Here is a 19046-nt window from a genome sequence, read left to right as displayed (position 1 = left end):
AACGAGCCCCGTGAGACACCGCGAGTCGCGATGTTCTCGCCACAGATGTTGGAAAGTTGGGAAATACTGAACCGAGTCCAACTCGGTTCGGTATAACCGAACCGAAGACTCGGAAATACACGAATACTTTGTCTCACAATTAGTTCGTATAACCGAGATTCTACAGTATTCGAATATCTGAACGTTTCGAACTACAGTAGAACCCTCGTTGTGCGAATATTCTATTACACGAAAGTTCTATTATACGAATATATTGTCTCACAATTAGTTCGTATAACCGAGATTCTACAGTATTTGAATATCCGAACGTTTCGAACTACAGTAGGACCCTCGTTATGCGAATATTCTATTACACGAAAGTTCTATTATACGAATATATTGTCTCACAATTAGTTCGTATAACCGAGATTCTACAGTACTCGAATATCCGAACGTTTCGAACTGTAGTAGAATCCTCGCTGTGCGAATATTCTATTGTGTAAAAGTTCTATTATACGAATATTTTGGCCAATTAGTTCGTATAACCGAGATTCTACTACATTCGAACATTCGATCATTCCGAACTACAGCAGAACCTTCGTTATATAAACATGTTATACGAACATTCTATTACCTAAAAGTTCTATTATAAGAATTCTTTGTCTCCCAATTAGTTCGTATAACCGAAATTCTACTGTGCTCGAATATCCGAGATTCTACAGTACTTGAATATCCGAATTACAGTAGAACCTTCGGTATACGAACATTCTATTACCTAAAAGTTCTATTATAGAAATACTTTGCCTCCCAATTAGTTTCTATAACCGAGATTCTGTTGTATTCGAATATCCGAGATTCTACAATACTCGAATATCCGAATATCTCGAACTACAATAGAACCTCCGGTATACGAACATTCAATTACCTAAAAGTTCTATTATAGAAATACTTTGTCTCCCAATTAATTCCTATAACCGAGATTCTACTCGAACATCCGAATATTTCGAACCACTGTAAGAACTTTCGTTACACGAACACCTGTTATACAAAACATTCTCTTACCTAAACGTTCCATTGTACGAACATTTGTCTCCCGATTGCTTCGTATAACGGAAATTCCACTGTACTCGAATATCCGAATATCTCGATACCTCCGCATTTTCCAAACGATAACATTCTTCCCCAATTTCGACCAGGTTGACAACCCCTGTCGCGGACGAAAAAGCAAGATCCGACGTTCGCGCGTCGGAAGGAGCCGACCACGCGGAGGATTCGTCGCGAAACGTGACAGAATCCAGAGAGCGCGCGAACGAACGACAATGATCTTGACCTCGTACGAATAAACGCGTCGTCGTAGACCGAGGTCGCCTCTGCGTTTCCGCGTAAGCGCGAGCGAACGCGCGCACGCGTGCGTTCGTTCGGTTACGCGGCTGCATTAATAAACATGAAAGCAGCGGCTCGCTAACAATTGGCGCGAATCGCGTTTGTGGCTTCGTTCGTTCCCGAGCCTCGCGTTAACGATCGCACGAATTTCCAGCGATTTTATCGAGCGTCGCTAATTCGGACACCGACGCCATTTTTTAACCCCTTTTTTTTTTCTCCCGCCAAAACCGACCACCATAGGTATCGGGAACAATTCTGTCTCAGAAGTTGGCGAACACGGACGAGAGAGAACGCGAACGAGTGTGGTTTTCGATTCTTTTTATTTGCAAAACTTCAAAATTATTAATTGAGAAAGAAATAGATTTCTTTGTCAATTTCAAAATATCCTAACCTCTTAAGTGACGAAGTTAAGCGCGAAGATCATTGTTGTTTCCTGATGTTCGTATATAGTTGAATTACAGAGTCGAGTGTACCGTTGAATTTGTTACGAAAATAATTGTTGATTACAAAGAGTGTCCAAAAAGATTAGAACCGAAAGTAATATTACGTATTACCGAGGTTAAGTAGATGAACAATGTTCGTGTAAACTTATATCTGGAAAGTTTTATCGGAAAGGTGATGTAAACTTTCAAATATATTTATGATTTATTGTGGCGGTTATGAGAAATGTTTTATGATTCCTTCCTACAAGAATGCAAGCTTTCGTTTGTGGAATTGGCGATTTCTCTTTCAAGTATTCTAACTCTGTTGGAAACAATAGTAAACCTATTTCGAATACATTTCACTATATTCACACTATATATATATATATATATATATATATATATATATATATATGGATTTTAATCCAATAATAATAATAATTTAAAATACTTTTGGATAAATAGATTTACTATTACTTCCGACAAAGTTAGAATACTTGAAAGAGAAATGGCCAATTTCATATATATATATATATAGTAGGTTGTTCAATAAGTTTTATCGAACGACAAAGCTTATCGAGCAACCTAGTACTATACTATTAAAAAAGTTTTATCGAACGACAAAACTTATTGAACAACCTAGTGTACATAGAGTTCTATCTTCCGAAAACATTGGGCGTTCTTATTTTTCGTTCCAAAGTCTAGGCACACCACGGTCTTACTCGTTCGATAAACAAGGGCCAAGGTCGTCCTCCCTCCCATCTGTTCCCTGGAGAAACCGAGCCGACGGAATATTTTATACTCGAAGTTGGACGAGTTGCTATCAGTCGGTAGCGTCTAGCGCCTTTGTGCTTTGTCGTAATTTCGAGTTCCGCGCGAAAAAGTTAACGAAACATATTACGTTCGTCGTTGGAAAACTTTCTACTCCGTGGAAGGAGGAACATTTCCAAGAGACCCGAGAGTCGTGGAATAATCTCCGTTACGTTTCGATTGAGTCCAAATTTAGAAACGGGGACATTTATCGAGCGAGGTGCTAATCGTGCAATCGTAACGGTAGCGGACGAATATACACCCGAGACGGACATATCGATGCACAGAGTCGTTTAATTTGTTCGTATTATTTCGCGTTGAAAGGTTTTAGGGAACAACGTCCCCTCGTCTGGATTCCAAGAGCAGTCGTTCCAAGAATCGTCCTCGGGTTCTCGGATGGGGGGGAGGAGCGAGCTCGTGGATCGACCCTCTTGAAATCAACGCGAACGTCCGACGGTTTAATATTTACAAACATGCGTACAGGTTAGAGCGAGGACGCTCGACTCGATGCGTGTTCTAATTCCGTCTCGAATTGCCGGCAGTTAGCCACGCGACGATTAAACGTTACGGTTCGGTGTAACGTACCGTGGTGTAAATTAATATCGAATCACGTACATGGAAGGATCTTTGGAAATATCGCGCGTGTCGAAGAAAAGTGTTCGCGGCGATAATTAATACCGGGTGCTTTAAATCCCGGAAAGTCGAAAAGAACGAAACTGTGTGAGTGTTCTCGTTAAATGGGAAAATATACCGGTCGGTATTATTCTCGATACGGTTACGTCGATCCGGTGTGAGACAAGGAGAAAAAATACCGGCTGAAATTATTCTCGCGACGTATTCATCGTTTACGAGCGTTCGAATTAAGGTCGATTTATACTATTCGTTCAGGCGCGTTCCGTATCCGACGAATGCAGTCGATGAAAAGAAGAAAGATATACGTACACTACCGTCCATAAGTTACCGACCCTCATTTTCTGTTTTTCTTTTCCTTCGGATATCTAGTTATTTTTTCGTACAAAAAATTATTAGAATCGCTTAACTTCTTCGTTGCATTGTACCAGGTTGTTCGATCAGTTTTGTCGTGTTTTTCATTGTATAACAAAATACTACGACACTTCAACTTTGAACAACTGTAAATATACGAACGAGTCGACGGATCTATACGAAACTTGACATATGTTCATCGAACAGTAGTACCATCTTTAGAAAAATAAAACGATGAACGATCGTTTGGATGGAACCTAATAGTTCCATTTCTTATCGAACAACAAAACTTATTAAGCAATTTCTTATAAGCCATTTGCACGTCAACCTATTATATTATCGTTTCGATGCAATTTCTCGAACAGAATATCCTTCTTTCGCAAGTATAACAATGATTGAACGCTTCTGCGCGGACAATTCTTTTCCGGGACTAATTCTGATCGCACGCACTGTCGAATTAAAGATGGCGACGGGTCGACTGGTCCAATTCCGTGTCTTATTTCCGTTGAGTCAGAAACTTCTTAACTATTAGGTTGTTCAGAAAGTCATTTCGTTTTGTTTTTTGGTGAAAATGAAACACGATTTTTTTAGAGTGTATAAACATTTTATTAAATTATATACTCTCCATTTTGATAAACGAAATGACTTTCCAAACAACCCAATATTTTAGGCACAATTGTTAAACTCGTGAAACGATACAAAATAACTAAAACTAAAAAGTAGATTAATCAGATATTTAATTACGAGATGATGGAATGGGGTTATTTTATTTTTTTGACTGTGGTACACTCTCTATTCGCACATCAGGTGCTGCGATTGGTTGTCCACTGACTATTGACAAAAACGGTACCCGGAAATACGTTTACAATTGGTAAAACAGTAAAGGTGTTACAGTTAAAAAAAAATGTAGAGGGCGTATATTTACGTCTGGCCATTTTGTTCAAAATAAGCAAGTGTTTGGTGACTTGTACCCACAGAGTACCATTTTTTTTTTGTAAATGACCATTTTGATCAAAATAAGCAAATCTCCAATAACCTGTACCCACAACGTACCTTTTTTTTTTGTAAACGACCATTTTAATCAAAGTAAACAAATTTCCAGTAACCTGTAACTACAACGTACCATTTCTTTTTTGTAAATGACCATTTTGATAAAAATAAGTAAATCTCCAATAACCTGTACCCACAATGTACCTTTTTTTTTATAAACGACCATTTTGATCAAAATAAGCAAATCTCCAATAATCTGTACCCACAACGTACCTTTTTTTTTTATAAACGACCATTTTGATCAAAATAAACAAATCTCCAATAATCTGTACCCACAACGTACCATTTTTTTTTTGTAAACGACCATTTTGATCAAAATAAACAAATTTCCAGTAACCTCTACCCACAACGTACCATTTTTTGTTTCTATTCGTAAACTATCATTTCGTTGAAAACGAGCAAGTGTCCGGTGACTCGTGTACGTACACCGTTCACATTTTCATGAACCGTATTCGTCGTATACGGAACGTATCCAAACGTACAATATAAATCGACCTTTACGCGTTGCGGCGTACAGGAAATAATTAGGTTCGGTCGTTCCGATGTAGAATAATTAAGTACCGACCGCGAACGGGCCAGCGCGATAAGCGAACAACGTGACGTTGTTCGTCGACGTTCCCGTTCCCAAGTGAAGATCGTAAACCGGTGTTGTTCGACGACGACGACGAATCGTTTCCCGTTTCGCCCTTGGTTGCGTCTAAGATGTCGCGAAACGACGCGCCCGATGGCCCGTGGCGTTCCCCAACGATACGAAAACATCGATGCTCCGCTCGTGCTCGTTAACGCGCGAACAACAACCACGGACTGCGCACAAAGGACGCCCTGTTACGCAATCCAGCGGAGCGACATTGGTGACAATCATCGAATTACCTGCTAGGCGCGATGGACCGTAGTTTCGCGCGATTCCCGGTAGAAGAGCCACGCTCCGCGAAACTGTTCGTTGGTTAGTCGTCGAGCGAAATCAGGATCGTCCGGTAACAGAAATTGCGGTCTCGCACGGAATCGAGAACTCGAATCCTTCTACGTGTACGGGGGTTCTATCGGTGCGCAGGGACCTTCTGCGTCGTGTTTCGCTCGGTGTTTCTCGGAAACTTGAACTTCAACGTGGAAGTTTCACGCTGGAACTACCGACGGTGAACTCGTATTACTCTATCGGGCCGTATATACGCGTCTTCGATGTTTAAAGGGCGAATTAATTTACGGGCACCGTTACTCGTCTATTTTGATCATTGTTCGCGATTATTCTAGGCAAAGGCATTGTTGATAATTGAATAATTTTTGAAAGAGAGGTTTGAAATTGGTCGATTTGACGGAACTTGAGATTTGAGAGTGGAAAGCGTTAAAGAGAAGTAACTAAATGAGGAAAACGAACCGTTGTGTTTTAATGTTTCGTGTTGTCTCGATCGATGTTGTTTCGATCGATGTTTCTCGAGAACTTGAATTTTGGAAGTGAAAATCGTTCGAGAATTAAGTAAATTGTTTTGTTGAAAAGTGACCGACCATTGGGTTTTCATTTTGGGTGTTAACTCGATTGTCAATGTTCTTGAAAAATTTGATATTTAAGAGCGAAAGACGTTACTAAATAACCAAATGGAGAATAGCAACTGTTGTATTTTAATTTTCGATGTTGTCTCGATCGGTGGCGGTATTTCTCGAAAGATTGACATTCGAAAGTGAAAACAGTTTCAAGATCAACCAGACGGGATTTTCTTCTTGAAAAGTAACCAATCGTCGCGTTTCGTTGTTTCTCAAAAAGATTAAAATTGGCGAGTGGAAACCGTTTAAAAACAACCGCGACGTTTCGATATTCGACGTTGCCTCGATCGTTGTGTCTCGAAAACTCGAAACTCGAGAGTGGAAAATGTTTGAGAAACGACCATACGAGATTGTTCTATAAAACTAAAAACAACCGTACAGGACTGCTTTCTCAACAAAACAACTGTCGTGTTTCGATCTTCGAAATTACCTCGCTCGAAGTTTCTCGAAAACTCGAGAGTGAAAAAGATTTAAGAAAAACAACTGTCGCGTTTTGAACTTCGAAATTACCTCGCTCGAAGTTTCTCGAAAACTCGAAAGTGGAAAAAATTTGAAAAACAACCGTACAAGATTATCCTATCAAAAAAAAAAACAACCGTCGCGTTTCGATCTTCGAAATTACCTCGATCGTTGTATCTCGAAAACTTGAAACTCGGAAGTGGACAAAATTTGAAAAACAACCGTACAAGATTATCCTATCAAAAACAAACAACCGTCACGTTTCGATCTTTGAAGTTGCCTCGCTCGAAGATTCTCGAAAACTCGAGAGTGAAAAAGATTTAAGAAAAACAACTGTTGCGTTTTGAACTTCGAAATTATCTCGCTCAAAGTTTCTCGAAAACTCGAGAGTGAAGAACATTTAAAAAAAAACAACCGCTCGGTACTGTTCTATCAAAAAGAAAAAACAACCGTTACATTTCGATCTTCGACATCGCCTCGATCGTTGCAGCTCGAAAACTGCAAATACCAAAATAGAAAAAGTCCAAAACCAAAATTTCCAGAAAGAAAAAAAAAACAACCGTTACATTTCGATCTTCGACATTGCCTCGATCGTTGCAGCTCGAAAACTGAAAATACCAAAATAGAAAAAGTCCAAAACCAAAATTTCCAAAAAGAAAAAAAAAACAACCGTTACATTTCGATCTTCGACATCGCCTCGATCGTTGCAGCTCGAAAACTGAAAATACCAAAATAGAAAAAGTCCAAAACCAAAATTTCCAGAAAGAAAAAAAAAACAACCGTTACATTTCGATCTTCGACATCGCCTCGATCGTTGCAGCTCGAAAACTGAAAATACCAAAATAGAAAAAGTTCAAAATTTCCAAAAAAAAAAAAACCAACAACACCCAAACGAAAAAACACCGCCCGAGGAAAATTTCCCGACCAATCGTTCGGTGAGATCGTAGTCGCTTCCAGTGCGGTCCGTGGCTCGATGTTCGGGCTGCACCGCACGCACGACAGCGGCTTAAGGCGCGAAAATAGAGCCCGTGGATCGCCGCTGCCGCCAGAACGCGGCTACGCATTTAGTCTTTAACTGGAAGCATCCGCGAACGGAACTAAACCGCGTCGCCGAGGAGTTTCGAACGAAGGACGACGCCACCGACCACCGTGTGACGATCCTTTTCCAAACGGGGTGGAACGTTACCGACCTCGCAGTAACGACGACACGTACATTCCTGTTAGGATGTAACAAGTGCGTCGCGCGTTTAACGAGAACATCGAGAGTCGTAACATGTTAGAATTCGAGTTCTCGAGTTCCAATCGTACCTAATCTCCTCTGGCTAACGGTCAAACCACGTCGTCGTCGTCGTCGATCGACTTGTAAATCATTCTCACGGAACGATCGCCGCGAAGGCCCGAAATAAACACCGCGTAAAGGGCCCACGAACAACGACGAGAACGCTTCCTCGGCTCCTCGATGGAGTCGCGCTCGGCTCGGTTTAAGGTTTTCCCTTAAATCGTTCGCGTGGTAACCCTCGTCGACTCTGTAAGCGTTCTTTCACGTGCTCGACGGTCGATGGAGCGACTGATTAAGCGACTGCTTCGCTGTTGCAGTTGGATGCGTCGGATCGGGCCAACGTGCATCGAAAAGCGCGACGAAGGGGTTCGATAGAGCGCTAAAGAGAGAGAGAGAGAGAGAGGGAGAGAAAAAGAAAGAAAGAAAGAAAGAAAGAGAGATATATAGAGAGAGAGGTAGGGAGAAGTAATGGAAGCCAATGGGATCGAAGATCGGCGGGACGGTTGCGTGGAGGATACGAATCATCTGTTTCACTGGGTGCTCTGTAAAACGGGGATGCCCCGAATATTGGTCGCAACTTTTCTCGGTTTCGTTCAGTTCTGTGAGGACATGATCCCAAAGAGAATAACCCTGGGTTGGCTGCGAGTCCTCGCTGGGCTGCTGGTGATCGTCGTCCCGCGAACGCTCACTTACCTACTGCTGTATCCGATTTTCAGATTAGTATTCGGCAATCTGTACCCAGCCTACGCTTCGTACAAGGCGGTGCGGACGAAGAACGTGAAAGAATACGTGAGTATCCATGGATAGAACGCTGGTACAACACCAACGGGCGCGATCATTTCACGGACAAACGTCGCGGTGTATTCTTGGCCGATTCCATTAGAAACGATTATGTTTGACGATCCTAATTAATGGAATTGGCTCGAGCACGCTTCGAGGAAGCGAGCGGGCTCGGGCCAGACTCATCGATAACACCTCGGCCAAACATTGTTCCCGCGGAACGTTTGCTCCGCAAATGTTTAGCGACGGAGGAGCCGTACGGGCTCGCTCGTGGTTTTCTTGCGCGGAAAATAGGCCCGTGGTGCGCAATCTTGGAGGAACTACGTCTACCGCGACCGCGCCTGAACCGTAACTGCGACCATGATTTCCATTCGACCCGTATGACCCGATCCACGATCGCGTATTTCGGTTTCCATCGTAGCGGTGCCCGCTCGAGGCGGTGCTGTTCTTCTTTTCCGATCCCGCCTCACCCCACGGGTGCGAGTCTAAGAATAATATTTATGTTTACGAGCACTGAGACGAAGTTGCTCCAAGATGAACGCGCACAGAGAGGAATCGTTGTTTCGTGCACCGAGAACCCGAGCGTCCCGATCTCTTACCAGAACGTCCATATTGGTGACGGCTCCACGATAAGCCGTTCCCTTCTTTTCGTTTCCAGGTCAAATGGATGATGTACTGGATCGTGTTCGCGCTCTTCACGTGCGCGGAAACCTTCACGGACCTCTTCTTTAGCTTCTGGTGAGACGAGATCGTAGTAGAATTTACCGGGGGTTTTTTTTTTTTTTTTGCGCGAAAGTAAACAACTGTCGGATAATAAAATACGCGATATCTTTCGTCTATGTAATTCGAACGGAGAAAGCGATCAACGCGAATTCGCGACGATTCGAGCGGTCGTTGACCCAGTTGCGACGGAATCCAACTTTTGGACATTGTCGTCGCTCGGGAAATAGAAATAGAAACAAGACCTGTTTCTGGGCCACGTTCGGAGACGTTTCTGGTCGCAGCGAGCCGGCCTGTCGGTGTGACTTAACGCGTTGAGCGTCACGGTGGTCACTGAGGGTCACTGATGGTCACTGGTGGTCACTGGGGGTCACTGGGGGTCACTGGGAGTCACTGATGGTCACTTTATGGACACTGGTGGGTACTGAAGGTCACTAGTGGTCACTGGGGGGTCACTGATGGTCACTGGGAGTCATTGGGGGTCACTGGTGGTCACTTTATGGACACTGGTGGGTACTGAGGGTCACTAGTGGTCACTGGGGGGTCACTGATGGTCACTGGGGGTTACTGGTGGTTACTTGGGGGTCACTGATGGTCACTGGGAGTCACTAGTGGTCACTTTATAGACACTGGTGGGCACTGAGGGTCACTAGTGGTCACGGGGGGTCACTGGTGGTCACTGGTGACCACTTGATGGTTACTGGGGGTCACTGATGGTCACTTTGGGGTCACTGGTGGTCAACGAGGGTCACTAGTGGTCAATGGGGGTCACTGATGGTCACTGGTGGTCACTAGGGGTCACTATGGGTTACTAGTGGTCACTTCAGTACATATTTCGTTAACACGTTCCGTGTCGAACCGATTTTCGGTTACTTCCCGTTCAAACTTCGCGGAGCGAATATACCTCACATTATTGTGATCATTAATTTTGCTTCCACAATATTTATAATAGTGAAAAAAATATAATTAATAAGTAAGGTTCAAGATGTATCGGATAACAGAGCGGTAAATTTAATTTTTGTCGTTACGTATTTGTTTACAGTCAGAAGACTATATTATGGCGAACTTTGTTAATAGCTTGTACGGAGAGAACTTTACGTCCCACGCGGCACGGAACATGTTAAACGCGAAACCTAGCTCCAATTGCTCGTAAACGTAAGAACAACGTTGCTATTACTGGGAAGTGCATCATTGAACTATTTACATTTTTCACACCGCAGAATGAATCGTACATACATGTGTCCACACTTCGGAGAGTGAAGCTACACATCGAAATGAGTATGTATGTATTACGAACGTAACAGTGTTCGTATATTTAGTGTTCGAGTTACGAACGATCGAAGAAAATATTCAGAGTATCCCGTGTCTCGACACATGTTACTGCTGTCCCTCGAAAATACCAAGTGTTCCACGAATAGTTTCGAATCTATTTTGTATCCTTTCTCGCCGATCGTGTACAGTTGGTAGCCGAAAAGATGACTTCTGGAAACCCGATGAAAACGTTCGACTCGATACGATTCTCAATTTCTTCCAGAGTTCGATTTCTCAGTACAGTACATTGTTGTCTTCCGGCACGTACACGATATCTTTTAAACGGTCCAAAAATAAAAGTGTCGTACCACAAAGGGGACACTTTAAACGTTTTCTTCGATCGTTCATAATTCGAAAACTTAGCTATATAGAACGTACGTCCACGTGACACTTTTTACTCCTCGGTGGGTAGATTCATCCCGTGAAGTATGGATTAATTATAATTTTTAAAAATTATCCGAGACACGTCTATGGTCCGTTCAACGAGTCGAGTCACCGACTATAAACAAACGTAGCGATGTTCAGAGAGAATTTTGTAACACGGTTGCAATTGTCGCGGAAATTTTCTTGTGCTTCTGTGTTTACTACTGTATAATATAATTATTCATACATTAATTAAACATACGAAAATGAAGAAACGAACACGGGCGCAAATTACAATGACTCGACGCGTTTTACGAAATGATAAATAGTCGACTATGGGATTAACAAATGACCGATGTGGCAGCCAATAGTTCCACTTCCTCTCTTTCGTGCCTTGGTACGTGAAGGTTTTCTTTATATCCGGTGATACGACTCGTTGAACGCACTATCGGTGTAGCTAGAAAAATAAACCGAATCTCGTGTGTAAAGAGTGGGGGAAGGCAATGTGGATAGAGTGGAAGAAGTAACGGGTGTACCTATTGTATTGTAGTTACACCATTATATATTTAATATACCAATATTATAAAATAGTTGTAGTTTGGTATACATTTGCACTTTATATTCAGTATACTAATATCTAAAAATAATTGTACTTGGATATACCTTTACACTTTATATTCAGTATACTAATATTTCAAAATAGTTGTACTTAGATATACCTTTACATCTTATATTCAGTATACTAATATTTAAAAATAATTGTACTTAGATACACCTTTACACTTTACATTCAGTATACTAATATTTAAAAATAATTGTAGTTAGGTATACCTTTACATTTTACATTCAGTATACTAATATTTCAAAATAATTGTACTTAGATACACCTTTACACTTTACATTCAGTATACTAATATTTCAAAATAGTTGTACTTAGATATACCTTTACATCTTATATTCAGTATACTAATAGTGGTAGTTAGATATACCTTTAGATTTTACATTCAGTACACTAATATTTAAAAATAGTTACAATCAAGTATACCTCTACACTTTGTACCCAGCATACAACAGGTACACCCGTTACTTCTCCCACTCCACTAAGCTGCCTACCCCCATTCCTTACACATGCGATTGGACTTGTTTATCCAACCGCGGGAAACTGTCGTGACGTTGAAACGTGTCAACGGAACATCGAGCGGTTCGGTGACTTCGGGACGAATTCCACGAAAATCGAAACGTACTCGCGGAGCAGCAACGAATACCGTGGGGCCAGCGACTCGCCGACCCAACGTCCTCGCGCTATACACGGAAAGAAAGTAGCCAGAGGGGTCGAAGCTCGCGAATGTTTGGCAGCTCGGTCACGGCCCCGTTTTCGCCGGAAGCGGGTAAAATTCGAGCGAACCGGGGCCAATAAACCGACATGAACCGCGTGGTCCGTGGCTCGCCACCGGGAATTCCGAAAGTCTAATTTCGGCCGAGATGGATATTGGCTTACATGCACTTCTGAGGGTTCCACCAGCCGTGTCTCGTCTTCCGTCTCTGTTTCTGGTGTTCCTCCCTGCTGTGCCAGATCCTCTCCCTTCGTACTCGGATTACAACCAAAAAGGAGAACCCCGTGTATTTCTGGCCTGGAATACCCTCGCGCTTTCCTCCCACCCCCTCCCTCCCCGCGCGCCCCACCCTTGCTTTCCTTTCGCATCGCGGCCCGTAACTGCGTGATTTTTCCCTTTTTCTTCGTCTATCCTCCTTCCGCGCCGCCGCGGTGCTTCGTGGTTCACGGATGCGTCATGCTCCACCGGCAGCTTTGTCGTCCGTTTTTTCGTTCACGCTGGTTGGTGGGTTTTTTACGGGTTTTTATATCTCGACGATGGCTCGGTCCACCGTAGAGATCGCTTTCTCCGTGGGTTCGCTCTTTATTTATTTTTTTTTTCGAGGGTGGAGGGGTAACAACTTTGTGGGACTTCCCCGAACGTAACTTCAGCGTGATCGGAAGAATCGGCTAGATTTCCGTGTCGAAGGAGTGGGGATAGATACGCCCAGAGGAGTGGGGAACAGGTAGGGTGTGCGTTATAATTCCAGACTGCGAACAGAGAGGCTCTGCGTTCGCGCGAGTTCGTACTGCCTCGTTATAAGTCGTCGGTCGTGTTTCGTTGGATGCAGTCCCTCTATCCCCTCCACTCGTAGTTACAGCGGCGGTCCTCGTTGCCCGGGCAACGAGGACCGCCGCGTCGCGAGGCCCCTACCCCCACTCCTTGGACTTGTAATCTAGCCTGTTCTTCTAGCTACGCCGCTTGCAGCGTGAGCTGAATGCTTCGTCGAATGCTCTAGTGTTTTGTTTTCGTTGGATCGGTGCGCCATCGGAAACGATTTTCCATCTATACTCGATCCGACTGGACCTGTCTGCAGATGTAAACAAATGCACGCGATCGACGCACGGACAAGACAAGGACGAACTCACGGTCTGTCCTCCTCTATCGTAGCAATTCCACGTGTACTTTTTCTTGCTTCGACGACTCGTCTCGTTGGACCGAGTATAATTCGGAACGATCCAACGGGGATCGAGAAAGTAGGGGATCAACGTTCGCGTGGTATGCAAGGTGATTTAGAAATATGTGCATATATATTTAGAAATATATTCCTATATGTGTAGAAATATATACTTATATATTTAAAAATATATTCCTATATATTTAGAAATATTTGTATATATATTTAGAAATATGTTCCTATATGTGTAGAAATATATGCATATATATTTAAAAATATATTCCTATATGTGTAGAAATATATGCTTATATATTTAGAAATATATTCCTATATATTTAGAAATATATTCCTATATGTGTAGAAATATATGCATATACATTTAGAAATATATTCCTATATATTTAGAAATGTATACCTATACATATTTCAAAGGGTGAGTCTGACACACTAAGAAGAGTAAAATATGTCCTATATACTTTACTACGTCTTACGAACCTCAGCTTTCAAGCCATGAAGGAAGAAAATGTTCAAAAGGTCCGTTGTGTCCTTCATTTTTATTCGTACATTGAACAAAAGCCAATGTACTGAGCCTAGCTGAGAAATCGACATTTGAAAGAAACTGAGAGTTAATCGGTCTACGAAGGTCTGCGGCTAACAAGTAAACATCACGTATCTCTGTAACACGATACTACATACCCCTTGATTCAGGGGTCATCTTTCCAGTTCCCAACTGTACACGAGAAATGGTACCAAATGGATCTGTGAACGAAACTATACGTGAAACTTTGTTCGTTTTCTTCGATCGTTCGTAACTCGAGAACCAAGGTACACAGGACATTTTTTACTCGTCTCAGCCCCTGAGATATCGCCATATATTTACGACTCGTCCTGTACGTCCGACCTATCGTGGAATCCATGACCGTGGATGTCTTTGAACGAGACCACGTCTACGTTACCCATGGAACTCGGTGTATCGCTGCGTCTCGCGTTTAACGCGCTTGTTTTTCACTCTTTCTCATCCAGGTTCCCATTTTACTATGAAATTAAAACTATCCTGGTTGTCTGGCTGCTGAGCCCTGCCACTAAGGGCTCGAGCATCCTCTATCGACGCTTCGTTCATCCAGCTTTGATCCGCCGCGAGGCCGAAATTGACGAAGCTTTGGCACGCGCGACGGAGCAGGGTTACACGGCTGTGTTGCACCTTGGCTCGAAGGGTGTGAACTATGCCACCACGGTTCTCATGCAGACCGCCATTAAGGTAAGTTTCGGCCTTCCAACTATCAAAGCCTCCACTTAACGCCACTGTAACGATAGAATACACGGTCGTCTTGTTGGGGGTTAGGTCTGGCCGCTTTTCGATCACGATATCTTAACGATACCATCGCAAGGGTGCAGTTTCATCAGAACGAGCCTAACTCGCGTAGTATATCAGATTGTTCAAAAAGTTCGCGCGGTTTCCAATGAATATCTAATTTCCATTTCTCCAAAAGTATCGAGTAACGTTTGATTTATTATTATACATTTTCGATCAGTTTTTATTACATTTTACAAATATCTTAACAATTTTCCAAATCCACGTTCCAGGTATCCTGGAGTGTTTGAATCGAAGTAATTTCAAAGTAATCACCAATAAGTGATGCATTTTCAATTTCGTTTCTCAGAATGTTTAAGACGATTTTGAGTATGATATAAAAATATCTAATAATATTTCATCGATTGTTATACATTCTCGACCATTTTCTATTAGATTTTCCAAACACCTTAACAATTTTCCAAGGCCAGGTACCAATAAGTGATGCATTTTTAATTTCGTTTCTCAGAATGTTTAAGACGATTTTGAGTATAATATAAAAATATCTAATAACGTTTAATTTATTATTATATATTTTCAACCACTGTTTATTACATCTTCCAAAGACCTTAACAATTTTTCAAATTCACGTTCGTGAATTAACACTAAAACCACCGATAGATTCCAGTATATCAAGATGTTCCTCAAACGAATCTCAGGAATAAAATATCTATAGATTAAAAAAAGTTACAACAGCTTTTGACAAACGCTATAAAATTTGAAGTAAATTTCTTCGTAAAAGCAATTGAAACCAATCGTTTTGACCGATTGGTAAATCTAATATTGAACAGTTTTCAACCTAAAGCTCTAGCTTTACTAACCCGAAATAAAAGCTTCCAGAGCAGTTCTCGCACTGGAATAACAAAAGCTATCGAAACGTGTGCGATGCAGTACCGACTGGCAATTATTATCGAACGAAATTTATTATCAAACACTACCCGAACTTATTGAACAGCCTAATAGAAATCGCGGGGACTACAAACTGACCAGGAGTCCTCCTGTGCTAACTCACGCTCAAAGTTCGAAACTTATCTTCGCATGCTTTGTGACCAACCCGTAAGATAACCACCATTATCCTCTTCGTGGATCTCATTCGCGTAACAAGACGACCGGTTTTTAGATTTCGCTCGGAACCTCGACTCGCCTACGGCACTCGTTCGAACAACCTTCCCCGCTAATAGTTCGATAATTTTTTCTTGATTTTATGTTTTCGTTGTCCTGCACGCCTATCCTGCACGCTGTCATCGACATACAACATCGTCCAACCACTGCCAATCTTCGTCGGTCACATTAACAAATAATCGTTACTTCGAAATCGAACCGAATGAAAAACAAAAAAAAAAAAAAAACAAACCATGTCGTTGTTCGTGTACATGTGTGTTCACCGTTTTCGATTCATCGTTAACACCAAAATATCAAAAAAAAAAAAAAAAATAAATAAATAAACCAATAAAAATACTCGATTACGGTACACACACACAAACACACACTTCGTGGGGTCAGTATTTGGTGGAGTCAGACCCTGACGTGTTGCGTGAACCCCCTGCCAGCCAATCAGACTCGGCGATTTCTAGCTCAGCCAAGTATCCAGCAATGCCGAATCCACGGACGGAGCGGAAACTGGAAAACGACTTCGCGACGACCAATTGGGTGTCGTCGAACACGAGCGTTAACATCGACGATTTTGTCCCGATGGAAGCGGCGGATGATACGGTGGCCATTTTGAACACGAACGCGAACACCGAGCTCCGTAGCGACGCGCTGCTCCTATACGATAGCGACGTCACCGTCGACACCAAACCGACGATTCTCGACTCACCGCCGCTGACGAAGAAGACCACGAAGAACCGGAAGCCCCGTAAGAAGAAGACCGGGTCGACCAGGAATCTGAGATCCAACACACGCAAGGATGTAGACTATTCGGAGGACTACCCGATGAGCACGACCCAAAGTCCGGTTTAATTTTCAACATCATCCATCCTGAGCGGACGACGATCCTACAAGAGCTCGCGTACACAAGACGAACCAAAGTTACCGGTTACCGGTTGTCCGTAGAGTTAAGTTTCTTTTCCTCTTTGTTTCTTCTCTTTTGTACAATCTTTCTTGTGTTTTTTTTTTTTTTTTTTTTTTTTTTTTGTTTTTCATCGAAGAGCCCAAGCATCGAACCCAACCAGGCGTGCGAGTTCGTCGAACGTCGATCTCGGCCATCTTCTCGACCAGATGGGAATGTAAAACTGTGTTCAGAGTGTACGATAGAGTTTTTTTAATCGCGTGAGAACCCCTGGTCCACGATGGTTCGAGTTCGAGTCGAAATTCCACGTAAAAAACGAGACCTCGACGCGAACCCCGCTTTGTTGTTACTCTCGAGTTACCCTTCGAGAGAACTCTTCGTTACCAATCGCGCGTTCTAATTCGTCGAGTCTGCGTTCACCCCGTTTACACGCGTACACGAACGATCGCGTAAACGATCTGTAAATCGCGCGAATCGTGATAATATTCGGTGGTGTTCCGGTGAATTTTAAGTGCCTTCGAGCAACGACCCCGCTTTCGAGATACGCGTCGTTACACGAAACCGACTGGATCTCGTCACGAGATTTCGTCGCGCGCGTGAAATTTTTAGTTCATCGCGTCCTGTACTTTTAACCGAGTAATTCTAAGACCGATACTTTTTATCGTCGCAGGACTCCCGTTTCCTCGAAACCGGTCCGAGTCCTTTTTTTTTTTGTTTTCTTTTGCGCGCGCACGCGAACAGAAAAGAGAAACGCTCGCGCGTAGTCACCGAGCGAATCATATATTTATATTTACATATATATATATATTATCCAATATACGACGTTGTGAGTTTGTATGTACGAATTGTGGTTTATATTGTTAAATTTGGATCGTGTTTTCTTCCTTTCTCTTTTTTTTATAGTTGTCGATTTATCGCGTTTCCGAACGATCAACGAAATATTTTTCAAGGACGACACTTTTCGTCGCTCAATGATCGAACGGAGCTTCTAAATCCGAGTCTGTGCTCGGTGAGTTTGAAAAATCGATCCGAGTGGTGGGTGCACTTTCGAGTCGAAAGACTTCGAGACTGTTGTGCGCGGAGGTAGCGTAACTTATAAAGAAACACGATTACGCGAGAACGTTCGGTACCCGTTGCAGAGCTCTCGCAAGCTTAAACGCGCGCGCGTTTTCCGCGAAACGATGCGTTTATCGAACAGAAATACTACGACTGTTGTTGAAACGAGTACGGTTGTGTTTGTTGCGAGAAATATATTAAATCGATCGTTGGTCCTCACGAGCGATCTATCGTCCTCGCGTGTTTTTTTATCAGTTCTTCGGATCCTTCGAGAGAATTCAATAATAGTAAAGGATACGAGTATTTGATTTCGATTTTTCGAGATGAGAGAAAAATTCTTTCGTCTACGAAAGTGTGAGTCGAAATCGACGTCGAGTTCGATGAATTGTTCGCGAGAACGAACGATGAATGTTAACGTTGTTGACTCGTGTTTATGCGAAAGTAACGAACAACAAGGAACGCGTGACACTTTTTTCCCGCCAACGATCCGATTTAAAATGTAGATCTTTTCTTTCTCAAACGATTCACGAAGCAAATACCAAAAACTCAGAATTTCTACTCAGGTAACAGTCGCGTGTGTCTTTTTTTTTTTTTGTTTTCGCGCACCTCGGACGTTTCGAGTGGTACTTTCGTTTTTTTCTTTTTTTTTAAATAAATTTTTAATCGAGAGAACCGTGGAATGGTTTTCGTTACTTCCGCATTTTGGTTGTTCGTCACGGAACTAGAAAAGCCGTATCGATGGGCTTGTGTGTCAAGAAACGCTTAGAGAGTAAGACTTTTTATACCCGATCCTGAAGATTTTACGCAACAATGATATGGTATTGTTTCTTTTTTTCTCTTTTTTTTCGAATAAACGTATTCTACCGACCAGGTGCTGTGTTGCTCCTCTCACTTCCGTCGACGACGCTGCTGCTCGTGACTACTTCGAGTTCTCGAGTCTCATGGTTGTCGAGACGATCCGATACGATTATAATTATCGAATTGATCACCAGTTGTTGTTGTTCTTGTCCATCGTATCGGTTCTGATTCGAGTTACGCGCAAATGTTTCGTTACGATGCGTT

The 19046-nt window shown here is 42.5% G+C and overlaps 1 protein-coding gene across 10 annotated transcripts in view; it reads left to right on the top strand.

Annotated features, from left to right (window-relative positions):
• LOC143143636 (uncharacterized) overlaps positions 1-19046 on the top strand; it is a 61940-nt gene that overhangs the window by 29641 nt on the left and 13253 nt on the right. For 5 of the 10 annotated variants that reach the window (XM_076305126.1, XM_076305134.1, XM_076305143.1 and 2 more), the window contains exons 2-4: positions 8220-8691; positions 9341-9420; positions 14590-14824. In XM_076305126.1, the coding sequence (XP_076161241.1) occupies positions 8371-8691; positions 9341-9420; positions 14590-14824 (636 nt within the window). In that variant the 5' untranslated portion in view covers positions 8220-8370. Of the gene's footprint in view, positions 1-2520; positions 3315-4949; positions 8152-8219; positions 8692-9340; positions 9421-14589; positions 14825-19046 lie in introns of those variants that run through there. The other 5 variants (XM_076305160.1, XM_076305117.1, XM_076305180.1 and 2 more) reach the window with 5 other exon arrangements.

The sequence above is a fragment of the Ptiloglossa arizonensis genome, chromosome 1 (genome assembly GCF_051014685.1).
Source record: "Ptiloglossa arizonensis isolate GNS036 chromosome 1, iyPtiAriz1_principal, whole genome shotgun sequence".
NCBI classification, from domain to species: domain Eukaryota; kingdom Metazoa; phylum Arthropoda; class Insecta; order Hymenoptera; family Colletidae; genus Ptiloglossa; species Ptiloglossa arizonensis.
This window is presented reverse-complemented; position numbering and strand designations above follow the sequence as displayed.